This window comes from Plectropomus leopardus, chromosome 11, assembly GCF_008729295.1.
Source record: "Plectropomus leopardus isolate mb chromosome 11, YSFRI_Pleo_2.0, whole genome shotgun sequence".
NCBI classification, from domain to species: domain Eukaryota; kingdom Metazoa; phylum Chordata; class Actinopteri; order Perciformes; family Serranidae; genus Plectropomus; species Plectropomus leopardus.
In genome coordinates this window covers 8,429,325-8,445,580 of record NC_056473.1, presented here as the reverse complement: position 1 = coordinate 8,445,580, position 16,256 = coordinate 8,429,325, and the positions used below count along the sequence as shown (strand labels likewise).

The following is a 16,256-nucleotide window of genomic DNA, read 5'->3' as shown; positions in this document are numbered from 1 at the left end:
ACAAACGTGCACACCAACATCCACTCACACATCAAAGGCTTTATTCTGTACCTTATATGGCTCCTTTTAGCTCTGACGAAGCTTAAACGTGAGGAGGAACAGGGAGTGGTACTTCACAGTTGTAGGAGTTAACATACTTGCAGCCTTTTAGACGTCTGAACAACGTTTGGTCGAAACATGTTCGACACAGCTGTGCAGGACTTAATGAATGGCCTCATTAGCAATGCCTCAACTAGAATCTGACCTTTGACTTCCTCGCTCCTGACCCTTCAGACAGCCAACAGCCCTCGTCTGTTTCGGACCGTCTGCCCCACAGCTTTGAAGGCACCGGTGTAGTGTGTGCCTGCCTTGTTTTTGCAGGGTAAAGTGAAAAGTTCACAACCCACTTTTAATTGCTGTGCCTAGAGCAGTTGGACAACCGCAACTAAACACAGGTCAGTCTTGGCTGCCAGCAAATTTATCAAATAAACTCACGAGTTCCCTTTTTTCCCCAAAGACTGTTATCAGATTTTTCTCCTCCAATGTCCATTTCACTTTGACACCAGCTGCCAGGCACCCAAAATTACTCTGTTTACACTGGCTAAGTGGCAAGAAGCTGACCTGAACAACACAAGTGTGAACACCTTTCATTCGTCTCTACTTGTGGGAACAGTGAAAGTTTCGTGTTTTATTTTCCTAAGTGATATCAGATAAGTCACTGTATTTATGCAGTTTTCCCTGGTCTGCTAAAGGACAAAAGCTGTGTGTTCAGCAGGCGTGAGGGGTATTCCTCCACACGTGGTGATCCACACGTGATGATGACACACATTTATTGATAAATCTGACACATGACCGGCACTGGGACCAAGCTAATGTCTTTTAAAGACAAGGATTCATCCTGTGGGACGGCTTACGGAACGTTTTCTGGACAGGCGACTATTGTACTCCCCTCATTTCTCCTCTCCTCCACATCTTCTCTACCTCTCCTCTCTCCTCTTTCCTATACTCTGCTCTAATGCATGTTGGGACCATAAGATGTAAACACCTGTCTCTCAGCTCATTTACAGGCTGATTTAGGAGTTTGCTAAAGAGGGGGGGCTGAGAAGAATATGCTGCTAAAAAACATGTGGCTGGTCTCAGCATCTCAAAACACACATGCGTGCACACACAAACATCTTCTACAAACTTAACCCCTAGTTCTCACACCACAGCCAACACAAAAGTGAAAACATACGCTACAAAGACTGACACACAAACATACAGTGACGTTGGAGACAAACATTTGCACCCAGTTAGAGACATTTTTCACTGCTGGGGAGATGGCCCTGTCATAAAACTGGGCTGTCTATGCAGTAGAAAGATGCAAATACTTTTTAAATTAGTGCTTAAAGACAAGAGAAAAGGAGAAAAAGGGAAGTGAAATGCACTTTTTCTCAAGAGGTAGAAAACCTACAACTACCAGAATGCACTGTACTGCACTAGACCAATGAATGCTCCCACAGGTGGGTGACAAAATGTGATCTTCAACACAGCCCCTGGGAACAGCACCTGGCTTTGAAGTCAATTACACATAGTGGTCAAATGTGTAATTACAATGACCTGGACTGTCACGTGATGCAATGTGGCCTAAAAACACTTTTCCCACTACGCTTACATTGTGAAAAAGAAGTCTGTGAATTTTTTTGAGCATCACAAGCCACCACCAAATCACTAGTTTCACTATCAGGATATGATCCATTCAGTCCAATAACATTTCGGAAGTCAGGAATCAAATCATTTGTATCCCCATTCAAGTTAGTGGAGCGCCTAACTGGAGGTTGGCCTCTGGCCGCCGTAAGTCTGCAGTGTTCTTGCTCTATACGATGCTATAGAGCCATCCGGGTTAATTTATACTGCAGAAAGTGAGCTTTTGTTGCTTCATGCACCACCGAGCAACTTTCACAGGAATTAACAATGCTGTATCTCCTTCTCTTTATACATACAGGGTTTTAACGCAGGAAACAATATGGTGGCCACCAGATAATAAACAATCTCAAATTACAGTTTGGTGAGCTAAAACATGTCTCTAAAACATTTTAGGAGAGAAATAGGCAACACGATAAAAGAATCTTAGATCACATTTGATCAGCACTGCTTAGTTTTACTGTTTGGTCTGAGTTTTCATCTGGGTTTTAGGAGTGGGGCTTCAATTTACACATACTACCACTATTGTTAGCTGGTTGAAAATCATAAAAGAATCTCCTCAAACACACTCTGCAAGGAAGACGAGCTTTGCGTTACTAAGCTTGACTATCTGAAAAATTGGACCTGAGTGGCCATATAACAGGAGGGAATGATGAATGTGTTGGGTTCGATTTTGCACTGGGAGCAAGCCACTTAACGCCCAAAACCTGACATGAAAAATAAAGTGTGGCGAAGCGCTCCAGGTGCACGAGTAACATTAGAGATTTGGGGACACAGTGGGGATCTTGGTTCCACTGAATTTGTACTATTCTTATTGGCCTGAAAAAATGGCATTGCCTGTCTGCTACAAAGAACAAGCCAACATCTTACTGTGAAATGAAGAATGTGCTGCTAAACTATATCTGCCTTGAAAGATCCTTTCCACAGAGTGTTTGTGAGACGCAGAGTTAGGGTTTTGAGCTATTAAACAAAGCAGAGTGCATGGAACGATAAAGAATGTAAAGTCCTGACCATCCCTGGTGCAAGTATTTATGTATCCCTTAAAAGTTTGGCTTGAAAATAGGTCCTGATGTTCCTAATCTTCCAGCAATCTGCAACCTAAGACTTAAGAATCATCAATGGACATCCTGTAAAAGATCAAATTGTGAGTAAGTTACATAATATGATAAGGTTATATAAGCATTTCCTGTCAGGTTAGATGATCAGTTTCATTCCTCAGCCACAGCCACCTCTGTAGCAGCAGGCTTCACTTGCTGGGAGAATTGCTCTCGTACAAGCCCCACACAGTGACCCCTGTCTGGGAAAAAAGCACAGAAAAAAGCTTTTGGACAGATGTTATGATGGAGCTTTTCAAAATTCTTAATATTTTTCTGAAAGCTCCACAGTGGATGTTCTTTTCTTGGACACATCTGCAGTGTTTGTAGGTTCCATTTAATGCTGTCGTCAAAATCAATGCATTTTAACATTCCAGTGAGGCTGTGTATGTGTTTAATGACTTATTTTTCTAAGTGGTTCCCAACGAATACTGCCTTTTTTTTTGACTGCTGCCTTAAACCACATTCATAGTAACTCACATTCACATCTGGGAACTGTCAACAACTGTCTGCCACTGGCTCACACTCCTCTCTGTAGAGATTTTTCTGAGAAATACACCCTTCAGAGTTTGTCAGGGATCACGCATCTTGCAGAGCTGTGTGGAGGAGATATGGGAGTAACTAAATTATAGAGAAAAAAAAAGGTTGCCTCTTTGATCATCGATACAACAGCTTCGTTGTATTGAAAGGGACTCATTATCCCTCTATTTCAAAGTGAGAAGGATCAATTTTTCCTTTTAAAGGCAACATACACACTCAGTAGATGGCCATGAAAACAGCTGGCAGCAGCAGGCAGCGTGATGAACTGACAACCCATCATCTGGACAGATTAATACAGCAGCAGATTGGATGAGCTACTTACCAGCAATTTACACTGGCTTCTGGTGTTCGATTTTTGATGACTGTGAGATTTTACTTAATTTTTGCCTTTTTGACAGTGAAAACAACTATGATCTACGGCCCTGGCCAAGCAACACAAAGATGGCGTTAAACATGTAGTTTGACATTTTGGTAATTACACTCATTGGCTTTCTTGCCAAGAGATAAGGGGATTGATAACACTTTTTTGTCTCTAGGGTAGACATGAAACTACCACTGGCCAGTGGTGTGGACTCGAGTCACATGACATGGACTCAAGACATGACTTGAATAAATCAAAAAAGACTTGCTACTTGACTTGAACTCTAACATCAATGACTCGTGACTGTGACCATGATCATGACCTCACTTGGACTTATTTTAAAAGTGAACCATGAAGAACTAACATTACGTCACTACGGAAAAAAAAGAAAAAACAACAAATTGTAGCAAATGAAAATTACAGACAGATGCTACAACTTCCAACAAACTTGTTTTCATGAATAGCTTAAGTCCAAATCTTAAAAAGCATTCATGATTTTTCTAAATTAAAAATATTACTCTGTTGTTAAAATGGCATTACATTTGTTAAAGAGAACATTATAATTTCTTTAGGACCTAAAACACAAAAGTTTAGGAACTGGGGCTTGACTTGGGACTTGAAGACCTTAATTTTGCAAAATAATGACATGGTTCCACTTCTGCCACCAGCAGCTGGTAGTTTTGCATAAAAAAACAGTGGGTGGCCTGCCTCTGTCCAATAGCAACAAAAACTGCCTGCCAGCACTTTTAAATCTTGTTAATTAAAAAGTTATATCTTGTTTGTTCACTCTGCACTTTTAGACAGCTAGCCACCAGCTAGCTAGAGCTTGCTGTGGAATAACTGGCTGACCCTCGTACTGGATGAGAATATTACATTTTAGGTGCAGCGCCTCATGTTCTATTCTACTTAACTTAGGCCTCTTGTCCTCTCTCGTGGACACTTTTATGTTTTTGTGTGACCATGTTCAGACATTGAAATTTAAACTGTTTTAAACTTGAGCAGTGACCCGGAACTCAAGAAATGACAAAACACTGAACCAATGTTGCACTGTTTTTGATTTTGATTTTGCATGGCAATGTCAAGGCATTGAAATAAACAAGGAAAAGCAGATAAAAATTTCAATGTTCTAACATTTAGATACATTTCTCAAAGTCACCTTGACAGTTGGGTTATTTAGAGAAACATTTATTCGATTTATTCGATTTTTAATACTTACGAGGCCATTTTTGTTCCATTGTGGATTAACTGTGGTGACCTTTTGCTATCCAAGAAGTAATATTTTTGCAACATGCGGATTCTTTCCTGCTTACAGGCGTTTGGTATTTTCGTGGCTGGCCAATCCTTTGCATTTAACTGGCAGGAGGCACACTGATTTGAAAATGCAGGAGAGTTCCTATTTCGACTGATGCCAGCCCCTGACATACCCACTGATCCTCTTAATCCGTGCCCTGTGCCAGCACCTCTGGTCACAAAATTACCACAAATCTGTGTGATATTCTGTCACAAGCCCCCAGCCTCTGTTGATGTGCTACATTTGGTGAAACTGACTACGAGCATCAATAAACAGGTTTTATGACTCCCCAACAAGCAGAGCCATATACTAAACCATGCATGAACATTCTGTTATGACATTTTACTATGAATAACAACAGTGTACATGATCAATGGCCTTAATTGCCTGTGTGAACGCAGTTTGGAACAGTATGTCAATAGACATGCCATAGATTAACACCCGCGCAGCAGTTCATGTAAACCAAAGCAAGGGCCAGTCAAAACAAACCAGCAATCACTCCTGAGCAGTGAAAAGTTGTTTGTCCACACAGCGTCTCTGCACTTCAGATCCTTCTCTGCTGTGAGTGTAGCTTAAGTTGCAGTAATGTGCCACAAACATTGAACAAATAATATTTGCAAATATCTTTTGGTGCTGATTAGACTTGATCCTGTACCAAATCGATGAAGTGAGTATCACTGACCAGAAACATTTGGTTTAAAAGCACAGTGTGTAGGACTTAGAGGCAGGTTGCAGAATGCAACCAGCTGAAACTCTCATGTGCCAAGTGTGAACTCCTGCTTAGGATTCCCTCAGTGTTCAGGAGATTTTTAGCAGGAGCTGAATTATCCCCGGAGGTCTCTTCCTCTCAAAAACAAACTAACCCTATGATTAAAAAAGGTGAAAACACTTAATAAAGCAGTGTCATGCTGCACATCAGTGTTTCTCTGTTGCTGTTCAGCTCACTGCATTTGTCTGTGATATCTTTTCATGTGGTTATCCTTTTTCTCTCATAACTTAAGATCCAGACATTCAGAAGGTTTTTATCAGGAGCCGAATTATCTACGTAAGTCTCTCCCTCGCCAAAACAAATGAGCTTGGTGATTTAAACCGTTAAAAATACAGAATAAAGCCATTTCATGTTAAAAATCAGTATTTTTCCAGAGCTGCTCCACTCATCGCTAAGGGGGTGGGAACTCCAGCGGCAAACGTGAAAACGTGAATAGCTCTCTCTAGAGCCAGTGTTTGCTTTGTCTGTCCTGGGCTTCTGTGGAAACCTGGTGGTGCAACATGGTAAACTCCGTGGATGAGGACCTGCTCCCTGTGTTGATATTAATGGCTCATTCTATGGCCAGGACAAATGACCATTATTTTCAAGTGACTACACACTGAAGAAAACATTATATGATATTCCATTTCTGCCAATAAACCCCTCTAAATCCTACACAATGGACCTTTAAAAGCTTATTCAAAGTTTCAAGCCACACCCATTCATGATTATGATTAAACAATGCATAAAGAATAATGCAAAATTCTGGTGTGCACATGTGCATCTGCAAAATTTAACCACTTAGCCTTATTTCAAACCATAAACTTCAAATATATGTATACACAAAAACTTTTTTCCACAAATTTCTCATGGCAAACATCGTGTTTTACAAACACGAATGACCGTTGCAACAACAGAGAGAAAGTGAAATATGCTTGTTGGTGTTCCTGCTGTGTCCACATGTCTTTGCCAATAAATCTGTAGAAGACAGATTGAGTGCATTTGTTGTTACAAATAAAACACTGATCCTTCTGTCTAATGATGATTATAAATGGGATACACAGACAGAAAGGTCACATTTTTGCAATTTCTGAGGCAGCCCATTTTATGCACTTTTAACCCCTCGCCTTCTTCATCTAAACATACAGTCCTTTTAGCCTCTAGTAAAACACCAGTGATATGTGGTCTTGTTAAAATTGTGCAATGGTGAGAATATAATGTATCCCACAGGAGAGCTAGAGACTGGACAAATGCCTCGGGGGCCTGCTGGAGAATGAAAGGTATTTGATACTCTTAGTAAACACATTTCAATAATGTAAGCAACTTTGGCTCTTTATAAAACGCACATACACGACACACTGCGGTGCTTATTTTGCAATTAACCCTCCGCACAAATCCTAACACTCTAAGAAACACAGGAATGTGCAGAGCAAGAAGCCGGGGAATATATTAAAAAGAAATACTTAAGTGTGTCCATGATTCTTCCTAGGTTGATTTCATTTATGCAGAACTTTCTGCATGTTTGAAAAATCATTACCGTGCAGTTCTCTATTTCAGTGGCAGTGCAGTTAGCGTAATGGCCCTGATTACATCTGTCGAGATGGATTAGCTGAAGAGGAGCCCAGGAGATGGTGATGGTCTCTACTTAAAATAACAGAGCAGTGATACAGTGTGAATCACAGCAGAACGGTAACACAAAACTCCACAGAGACACCGCTCGCTCGCTGCCTCAGCTCCTGAAGCCAAAACTACGCCCAGCAGCACTGCACTTCCCACTTCCCAACTAACCCGCAACCCCCGACTCCCCTCACAACCCCTCTGCAGCTCAGACCGGAGCTGTGCTGAGCCAGGTCCTCGGCTGCAGCCAGGATACAATTACACGCTATTACATATTTTATTAAAAAGGGGTGTGCTGGGGGATGTGGGGGGAGATCAAAACAAAACAAGAAAGAATAACTGCCTCATTAAAGATTTACTGGGAAAGGTCAAGCCAATTGACCCCTAAGACATGCAGCCATCTCATCTCAAAGGAGAAGCTTGTTTTTCCTTCCACATATTTCAGGGTGTTTGATTCCAACAAAGGAGCCAACTAAGATTAAAAAAAAAAAACAGAAAGAGACAGACACACACACAGACCAGGCGAAAAATGCTGGCATAAAGAACAGGGGCAAACAAAAGAGATGCATGAGGTAAAACAGATGCTGAGCGATGAGTGAGTGAGGATTTACCACATGATACAAGTGGTTAAACATACATCCATCATCAGCACTGCAGCGGGTACAGTCACGAGTTTTTAAATATCTTGCAAACTGAACAGGCATCCTATAAATAAAACCAAGTAAAAATGTCATTCTATTCATCAGTTTCTCACACAGAGGTGTTTTATTGCAGCACGTCATAAAATGTCCACTCCATCGCCAGAAAATGTTGGCTTTAAATCTTCCTGCAAACCAAGGATAGGTTACATTTGCACGTTCTTATGTAGCCGATACATTGAAACTTGACAAACTTGAAGCAACCCTGTGATTAATGTGTGGTTAGGTTTAGGCACAAAAACCACTTGGCTATGGTTAGGAAAAGATCATGTCACCCCGTTTGGAGGAGCAAAATCCCAGCAGGAAATGCAACAATGTCTCCTTAAAAACCAATCCCTTTTTGGGCAACTACTGCCGGAGGAAAGGCAGCAATGTCTTGGTAAAAAAACAATCGCCTTTGGGATACTATACCGGAAGAAAAGGCAGCTATATCTGTAAAAAACTCACTTTTGGTGTCACCTTGCTGGAGGAAAGGCAGCAATGTCTTGGCAAAAAATTCCTTTTTTCACTGTCACGGGAGAAAGGCAGCTATGTTTTGGAAAAAACAATTGCTTTTCGGTCCACTTTCGTCAGAGGAAAGGCAGTGATGTCTTGGCAAAAATAATAGCTTTTCGGTCCACTCTCAGGGAGGAAAGGCGGTGGTGTCTCTTCAAAAAACAACTGCTTTTCAGTCTACTTTTGCATTAGAAAAGGCAGCAATGTTGTGGAAATCAAAATCGCGTTGCAGTCCACTTTTGTGAGTGTGGTATCTCTGCTTGCGGAAAGAAAGGCAAAGATGTCTTCACCTTTGAGCCACTATTGCGAGGGTTAAGGCAGCAATGTCTCTGTAAAAAACACACTTTTTGGGCCACTGTTGCAGGAGGAAAGGCAGCAATGTTTCAGAAAAAAACAAAGGCTTTTCGGCCCAGTTTCGCGAAAGGAAGGCACTACTGTCTCTGCAAAAATGATCATTTTTTGACCCACTTTTGCAGGAGTAAGAATGGCAATGTCTCTGCAAAAAACAGTTTTTTTTGGTCTGCTTTAACAGGATGAAAGACAGCAAAGTTTCTGTAAAAAACAACCACTTTTTGACCACTATCCTGAAAGAAAAGGCTGCAACGTAACTAAAAAAACTTTTTTTGGAGACACAATCCCCGCTGTACAAGCAGCTATCTCAGGAGAAAAGGCAGCGATGTTTAAAAAAAAACAAATTGCTTTTTGTATCTAAGAAGCCACTGGAAAAACACTAACGGGTAGCTACAAATCACCCACATTTGTAACCAGAAAGCTGCTGGAAACACAGCTGTGACTCACTAAAAATCTATTGATTTTTGTTTTTGTTTTTTTTGTTTGTTAGTATCAAACGCTGGTCTGCAGCTTTGCAGGTGTCTCATCTACCTGTCATGCCATCCACCATCCCCTACCCCTCCAGATTCAAAAGTCTGCTTATATATTACTTCACTTTAGAGACATCTATATAAAATGTGCAAATGTAACGTTTTTTTGGTTTGCACAAATATACAACCCCAACATTTTTTTCTGGCGACTGGGCTGTAAAAAGGAAAGCTTAAAAATTGTTATGCCTCTGTATCATTTGTGGCAGATCCAATTATTTCCCAGGCAGAGGACAATCAGAGGGGCAGGTAGTTGAACGTTTTCAGTGTCTTTCAGCCTTAAATGCAGTCTTGCCACAGGACCCAATTTAATGAGAAAATACTCCACTAGACTGTCATGATGGGACCAACCAGAGAAAGGGCAGTGACCTTTTTCAACTTCCAAACACCACAGTTTAAGAAATGCTGACCCAAAGTGTTTGAAGCGCTCACAGTGATTTTGAGAAATCTTCAACATGACTGCAATGTCATGGCTTGTCTGCCTCACAGACCACTCTTCCAGCCTTTCTGTAATTTAGAATAACAGTCACAAGATCCGGGGCCTACAAACACTCTTTTCTCCGATAATCTCTGCGGGTTATGTTCCAAAACCAATGTGTTTTCAAGTCGAATACAAATATTTAAATAGCTCTTTCCATACATAACTTCACTGTCAATTCCTAAGCTAAAACATCCACCACAAGCTTTGGACGGGGGGAAAAAAAGACGCGGTTTGGAAAATGAGCCTGCTAATGTGTGCATGTTGGCGACTACGACACAGTGGAGATCAATCAAACGCTCTGGTCACCGGCTAAAGAGCCGAGTGTGTGATTTACACGCTCTACAAGGTACCATGGCATAGAGGGGCGCTACCAGCTTCTGGTACCTGGTCCAAGAGAGTAGAGCCAAGGGAAAATAGCCACGAGATGGAGAGAGATGCCAACATAAGCCTCGAGTTCTTACACGTCCTGTCAGTCTCTGGACTATTACGGGATTCCATTGACGAATGTAGAGCACCAAACCAAATAAAAAAAAAAAAAGACTGAACTGACCACTGAGTCTAAATGGCAGCTTAGGGAATGCATCAATCAAAAAATATGCGCTTGCCTACTAACCCTACATAACAAATTGATATGAGCCTTGGACAATATTTCAAAAGGGTAACATGCTATTTGAAACTGTCTATATGAGTCTTAACATCTCTAGGAAATCACACAGTGTGTAATTTGATTTCAAGGCCAATCCTGTGCTGCACAGCAATGATCGTTATTCATGAAAAATCCCCTAATTTTACCCAAAACCACAGCTTTTTTGACATTTAGTGCTACCCAAGCATACAGGGCTGGACCAAGCACATAGTGTTAAGCTAAAGTGTAAAGCGTAAAAGCTATTGATATATCATGTGATATTTTGACATTATTAAGTAATATAATGCCTCATGTTTAATTTAAAAATGGTTTAAACACACATTACCAGGGTTTCCCACACATTCATTTATTTGTTGCAGCCCGCCACAACATCTGCCACCACATATTGATTTTATATTTTTGGCACAGGACCACTCTAACACTATTGGAATATGTATAGCATTTGGTTATTGACTGCACCACTCTTGGAGCACAGAGCATACTCTGGGCACAGAGGGAGCAGTAGAATGCCAGGTTCAGTCTAAGTGAATTAAAATATTTTAAAAAATAAATAAAATTTTTAAAAATGGGATCTGTGTGTCATCAGCACAACATTATGGCTCATGCTTCCTTCTTGCCTTACAGTCGCCATGCTTATTAAAAAATGGGGTGTAGCATCATTACCGTCCACTTTAGATGTTGTGGAACACTGTAGTCCACAAATAAGCCTGTGCATTTGGGTGGAGTCAGATGACAGTAATAATAGAAAATAATTAAAAATCCTGAAAAAGTCATGTCCATTGGAATGGACAGGAGATCTGACCGGGCTATGTCCTCCACATACTCCATCATTTACATCATGTTCGATTTTTTCAAATGTCAAAAGGCATTTTCTAATGTGGCCAATGGGAAGATCAGCAACTGCAAGCATACAATGTAAGCACAGGCAGCTTTGTCTTTTTATTTCTAAAGGCTATCCCCCTGACTGCAGAACATAGCACAGACTACAAACTGTACTGTACATGGCCATGTCAATGCCAAGGGCATTGTTTGCTCATCATATACTCCACAGTCCTGCCCTGTGGCTCTGTAGCAGCTCAATACACCAATTCCCAAACACATATGCTTGCACCCCTGCACCCTTGTGCGCGTGTGCACACGCTCGTGCGCACACTCTTCCCCACCAAAGATGGTAAAGGTAATCTCAAGGATGTGCTGTGTGTCTGTCCTCTACAAGCTGCGACCCTTGTGTCTGTGTCCCTCCTGTTTTTATTCTCCAGCCTTTAATGGCTTGTGCAGCGCCTTACAGTCAAATCACAGCCCTGCGTCCTTAAGACTAACAGAGTACAACAAGGACTTCGGTGGGAAGTGACACCTCTGGACATGCTGTTTAACCACAGTTAAAAGGAGTGGGTGAACGGGCCTGTTAGTGGTAGGTTTTCTGCTATTTGCGTCATTTATAAGGTGTGTGTAGGCGAGTGACAGAGATCAGGGAGCTAGTTCCTGTTTGTGTGTGTTTTCCTGTCAGCTGTTTGTCATTACTGTTACTACTGTGTCTCTTTTTGTGTGGACAGTGCTAACCTGTGATCCTCGGTAGCCTCTCTTGTGGTCCCAATCGGAGCGGGGGAGCATCTGCGGGAAAACAGAGACATGTTCAAACCACAGTCCTGAACATCCTGTTCCTGTTGGCGTCCTAAAACAGAACTCCTCACAAAGGCAACACCATAATGGGGATATACAGTACTGTGCTGTAGCGGGAAGGAGGAGGAGCAGGAGTGGTGATGCAAAGAGTCATGAAAGTGTGGGGGGAATGGAAACGCTCATAAATGCAAAAATGGGTTTTGTCTATTTTTTTCACTTTCCATTAAGCGCAGACGTCTAATGCAATTTCACAGTCAGGTTTGGTTTACTTTAGCTCCTATTCACTGCCTAAGGGCCTGGTGGAGGCTGAGGATTTTTACGCTGTCTAATTACCAGCCACTGTGTCCTCCCACAGGCCTCGTAAAACCCGTTTTCCACTTTCTTGCGAGTCACCGAATGCATCACTGCAGCTCTGTCACTGATTTTTGGATGAACACTCTGCAGGAGAGCCAAGTCAACATTAGAGCCCCCCTGCCTCTGTTAGGGCTTTCTGCCCCAGAACTGAGAAGCCCTGAGAAACCCAGCATGTGACAAATTGCTGCTGCACACACTGAGGCAAGGGGCTCAGTTTAAGAGCTAAATTGATAAGTCAGGTGTAATTTACTGTGTCAGGGGAGGTCATTGAGTTGTGTCATGCTGTGAGTGAAACTTTAGGAAAACAGTGGGTTCCTGTCGCCAGTGTTATGGTGCTGGCTGGACAGCAGTGTTATTTTGTGGAGTGTCTTCACACAGTGCTCCTTAGTTCTAAACAAATGGTGAAACAGGTCATTTGTTCTTACAACGTATTATTAAATCTGGATACTGGACCCCACATGGCATAAGTTCAGTCAAAAGAGAACTGCTTTCCTGGCACTGTAAAAAATACAGGTTTACATGTATATTTATATTGATTGAAGATTAAGGAATTTTCTCACTAATTATACCTCTAATAGTGTCTAATGCAGATAGTTTTAGTTTTATGCGCTGAGGTTTGAAGATATCCAGCTCTGGTACTTCTCCTCCATTCCAATTCAGTGGAAGTAAATGGAAGATTTATTTGTGTTTCACAAAGCATTAAAATCAGCAGCAGCAATGTGTCTGAGTATAAACAATGCCCTGATTAATATAAATAATCCACAGAACTCTGTCAGAACTTCAGAGGGACTGTTTCCTCAGTAGGTATGTAGTTCAAGTGAAAACTGTTCCAAAATGAAAAAGTATTTTAATTAATTTATTGCATTGGGAAAAATGTAGATCTATTTTACTGACATATTATGAAATCATTAAGTTGTTAAGCCAGTGTGTCAAATCGAGCTGGAATGATTAGTTGATGAACAGATTAGTTGCTTCACAAAAAAAAAAAAAATCTGCAGCTATTTTGATTATCTGTTTATCGGTTTCAAGCAAAACGGCAGACATACTTTGGTACAAACTTCTCAAGTGTGATGATTCTATGCTTTTGTCCGTAATATCTGATGAATAAATTTGGGTTTTGGACTGTTATGGGCTGAATAAGATGAACAATTTCAATCTCTTTATACTGTGGAAAATGGAAAAAAACAACAACCAACAACTGTAATTTCTGTAATTTTAATCTGCCATTTCATCCATAATGATGAATTGTTTAATTGCAAATAAATAATCATTAGTTGCAGCCCTTATGTCAAATAGAATGGAATATGATATCTTATATTAAGATGTTGCCTTGTGATAGTTCCCATTTTTAAGTCCCTAAACACATTCAATTATGAGTATTTATCTATACTACTACTACTATTAATAATATCAGTAATTATTATTATTACTATTATTATTATATAAATATCTTATTACCTTATTCATGAAAAGCTTAACAATAGACAGCTCAACTAATTTGCATCACCAACACTGCACGGGCATGATTTGATCACAGCTGACATGACAGTAGCCAGCATAAACAAATAACTCTTCAGCTGTCATCTGATTTTGATTCAAATATTTCTAAATCTAAAAGAAAATCAATTTTTCTCATACGAAATGATCCAGAGCTCCTCCAACACTGGTGGAAATGTGTGCATTCATGTCAGATTCAATTGGTCATAGTGAGAAATTTATTTTCAGGGCCTTTAAAGACTGTAAATGAGGTTGGGAGTCAACAGGTTTAAATCCTGTGTTTTGAATTTTGGTAATGGCTACACAAAATGTTGACGACGCTGAGCGTGAGCAGGTAGAGCACCATCACAGCAATCACACATAACGTAATGCACACCCAGTCATAAAGCACAAAGGTTTTTACACAGCTTGACATTTAGTAGGTTTAAAAAAAACATGCAATATGAGGGGTTTGCCCTTTCTCAACGAACGTCTTCATCTCCCATCCTCCATTTTCTCGCCAGAGGACTGCTAAGAGCCTGGATTCTCCGATTATACGCATGATAATATCTGTGAGTCACTTTAAAGCTCCATCAAGCATGCGTTTACCATCTCATGCATTAAAATAACCACACTCAATAGAAAAGGAAGTCAACAAGCAATCGTTTCTGTAAAAGGCTCATGTATGAGATGTAAATTACTGTGAATGATAGCATTAGCCGGCCAGTGAGCTGCTTGTCTTGTTCTTTACTGCTCTGACGACATGGTTCTGCTTTTACAGTATAGGAGCTGGGGGCGGCTCCATCATGGTCATGGAGTCCTGCTCCATTAGAAGGTCCTAGTATCAGTGAGGCTCTCCAGGCACACACACATAAACAGCCTTTTTGCTGTTATGTAACCCAACCTTTCATCTCCATGCTCTGAGAGACAGACCCAGACTACACACAAGTCTACATGTGTCCTTTGATGTGCCAAAACAAAAAAAAAACTCACACAAAATCAAAGCTGAGCATAAAATTTGAGTGGCGCAGATAGCCTTTTACTCAGAGTGACTTTACAGGCCACAGCGGAGTTCATTTCCTCTGAGACTGCCTCAGAAAAAGTATGATCAACAAATACATGTGGATGGTGTGCTACTTACTTACTAAACCAAATAGTGGATGCAGCCTGGTGCCACTGTGTTTGAACGTTTTTTAAGTTTTTTTTTTCCAGTGCTGGAAAATCAGCAAACTAAATTTTGGTGTTGAGGCTTTCAAGATTTAAACCAGTGGTGTTATAAACTTGAAATCACTGTTACACAAACATCATCTATGTCTCAAAGAGAAGGCAACAATATCAGTCACGACAGTGAACCCCTCCAACAGAACCAGACAATAGCCCAGGGTGCCCATGCATTTTCATAGACATAACTACAAAACTTTTCCATGACTTTGCAAGGACCCATAATAATTTTTTTTCTTGCCCCACTTGTTTTTCAAACACATCAGATTCATGCTTTCTATTCAAATGTAATTTCAGCTAGCCAGCATACATGAAGGGAGAAACGGGATGTGGGAAGAAAATGAAGAAACATTCGTGATGTTAAACAAAACACAACAAGGCATATTAAAGCGACATTATGTCGGCAGCTACAGTCTATTTGCCTTCATGTTACATTATACGGAAAATCATCCAAGGAAGACTGTAACAATTTTATTACACACAACAAAATGACATGACTTTTCCACAACTTTCAATGATTTTTACCAAATTACATGACTTTTCCAGGCCTTCTATGACCATGAAAAACCCTGATAACCTCACAGAGGTTAAAATATATAGATATCACTGCAAAAACAAAAGAAAATATGAAAATATGAAGAGGATATAGGTCAACTACTCAAGTATCCTTTACAAGCAAAAAACAAGAAAAACAAAAAGTCTTGTTCAAACTTTATTACCTTGTTTTGCTTTGGGAGGATGGAGTAGATTATACTTAAAACGTGACAGTTTGCTGCCAATATTATGTCTAAAGAGGTAAAACCACACATGAATGATTTCTTAGATATCTCCTGGTTTTTCATGGACGCCCTCCAGGCAGCATAACAGAGCCGAAGCAGTAAAATTTCCAAATGGATTTGTTTTTGTCCTAAAGCTCCAGTGCACCTACTGGGAAAAATAACAACTTTGTAGAAGTTATGCCCTTTGTTTCACCCTCTGCTAGATTCATTATGCCGCCCCATAACTCAGAAGAAGTCAGGTCTAGCAGTGGCTTTCCATCACTTATAGCAATGCTGGTGATTTATAAGAGACTGA

General features: G+C 40.6%; 1 protein-coding gene across 2 annotated transcripts in view; it reads right to left on the bottom strand.

Annotated features, from left to right (window-relative positions):
- LOC121949974 (cGMP-inhibited 3',5'-cyclic phosphodiesterase A-like) overlaps positions 1-16,256 on the bottom strand; it is a 92,757-nt gene that overhangs the window by 31,779 nt on the left and 44,722 nt on the right. For both annotated transcript variants that reach the window (XM_042495856.1, XM_042495857.1), the window contains exon 2: positions 12,072-12,122. In XM_042495856.1, coding sequence (XP_042351790.1) covers positions 12,072-12,122 — 51 coding nt within the window. The remainder of the gene's footprint in view (positions 1-12,071; positions 12,123-16,256) is intronic.